The 1,767-nt window shown below is 35.7% G+C and overlaps 1 protein-coding gene across 1 annotated transcript; it reads left to right on the top strand.

Moving 5' to 3' along the window:
• The first annotated feature begins 602 nt into the window (after positions 1–602).
• On the top strand, positions 603–1,565 carry LOC113358972. The gene has a single exon (XM_026602677.1). The coding sequence runs from the start codon at positions 603–605 to the stop codon at positions 1,563–1,565; it is 963 nt and encodes a 320-aa protein (XP_026458462.1).
• Positions 1,566–1,767: the final 202 nt, after the last annotated feature.

Genomic DNA, 1,767 nt, shown 5'->3' with positions numbered 1-1,767 from the left:
TAGGATGGTTGGAATGGCATAAGGATTTCGCTTTAAGTACCCTATACTACGGAGAATACATGAATAATGGAACGGGAGCGAATACGACGAACAGGGTTAAATGGTCGGGATATCGAGTTATTAATGATTCTTCAGAAGCAATGCAATTCACACGGGTATATTAGATTATGATTTACACGGATATTTAACAATTTTAAAAATTATTAAGTATTCAATTAGGATACGTAAGAAATCATTAAATATTCATGGTATTCAATTAGGATTGTTTTACATTCCACAGATATCCTAGGTATTTAACTTATTTAAGATTTCTTAGGATAGTTAGGGGAGAAGATATGTACATGTATTTTTATGGATATTTGTAGGCAAAATATGTATGTTATTATCTCATATCTGTTATAAACGTGTATTGCACGGGTTGTAATATAGGGAATATCTAGGGTTTTACGTTTATTTTACTTAGATGCCCTTGTGTCTAGCTTATATAAATAGAGGCTGTATTCTCCCTTATTCTACCCACTGATAAGAATTCTCCTTCTCTCTCTATTTTTATATCTTTCACACTACAAAATCAGCAACGAAGCTCTACTAGCTAATCGACAATGTCCAAACTCTCTAACCTGGACTTCATGACCCTTGACATTACTGGAAAGAACTATTTGTCGTGGATTTTGGATGCAGAAATGCACCTTAGTGCCAAGACTTTGGGAAACACTATTGTTCAGAATAACAAAGAATCCCCCGAGAATCGCAGCAAAACCTTAATTTTTCTCCGTCATCACCTTGACGAGGCTTTGAAGTCCCAATATCTTACGATGAAAGACCCGTACACTTTGTGGACAGAGCTGAAAGATCGTTTTGATCATCAGAAGACAGTGATTTTACCTCGTGCAAGGTATGAGTGGATGCATCTGTGCCCCCAAGACTTCAAGAGTGTAAGTGCATACAATTCAACACTTTTTCAAATTGTCTCTCGTTTAAAACTATGCGGTGAAACAGTTACTGATGTTGATCTTTTGGAGAAGACTTACTCCACCTTTCATGCTTCAAATATTTTGCTTCAACAACAATATCGTGAAAGGCAGTTTAAGAAATATTCAGAGATTATCTCTTGCCTTCTAGTAGCTGAGCAGAATAATGAGTTATTACTCAAGAACCATCAAAATCACCCAGCAGGTTCAATAGTTTCTCCAGAGATGAACGCTACAGAAACTCATGTCAATGCTGCTGAAAGCCATGGGAAAGAACAGGGACGTTCGTTGGGTCCTAAAAAGCCCAACTTCAAGAAGAAGGCTGGTAATAATTCCCATTATCAGAAGGAGAAGAAGAAAGTGTTTCCAAAACACAAAGGCAAAATCTCGCAAAGTCATTCAAAGCACCATGAAAGTGTTTGTCACCGTTGTGGTTCACCAGGGTACTGGGAAAATGTTTTCCGTACTTCAAGGCACCTTTTGACCTTTATCAGGCGTCTATTAAAGGAAAGGAAAAGAAGGCTGGAACCAATTTTTCCCAATATGACATACCAATGGATATTTCCTATCTTGATATTTCTGATTCAAGAATGATGGAAATGAGATTGAAGACATGAATTCCTTCCTTAAGGATGTCTGAGTTTATTTGTTTTATGATCACTTCTTTTTAGTAGATTAAGTAGTATTTTTGGTTTGAATAAGTGACAATGTTTTGTCATATTTTTTTAGAGATTATTTTTCTTTTAGGCAGTTGATTTTAATGTATTAGTTATTGAAATTCTCTTTAGTAATGAAA

This window comes from Papaver somniferum, chromosome 3, assembly GCF_003573695.1.
Source record: "Papaver somniferum cultivar HN1 chromosome 3, ASM357369v1, whole genome shotgun sequence".
NCBI classification, from domain to species: domain Eukaryota; kingdom Viridiplantae; phylum Streptophyta; class Magnoliopsida; order Ranunculales; family Papaveraceae; genus Papaver; species Papaver somniferum.
The sequence above is the reverse complement of the archived record's forward strand: the minus strand, read 5'-3'. Positions and strand labels throughout refer to the sequence as shown.

Excerpts from the sequence above, each read along its gene's own strand:
- LOC113358972 (XM_026602677.1), top strand. The coding sequence starts at position 603 with ATGTCCAAACTCTCTAACCTGGACTTCATGACCCTTGACATTACTGGA.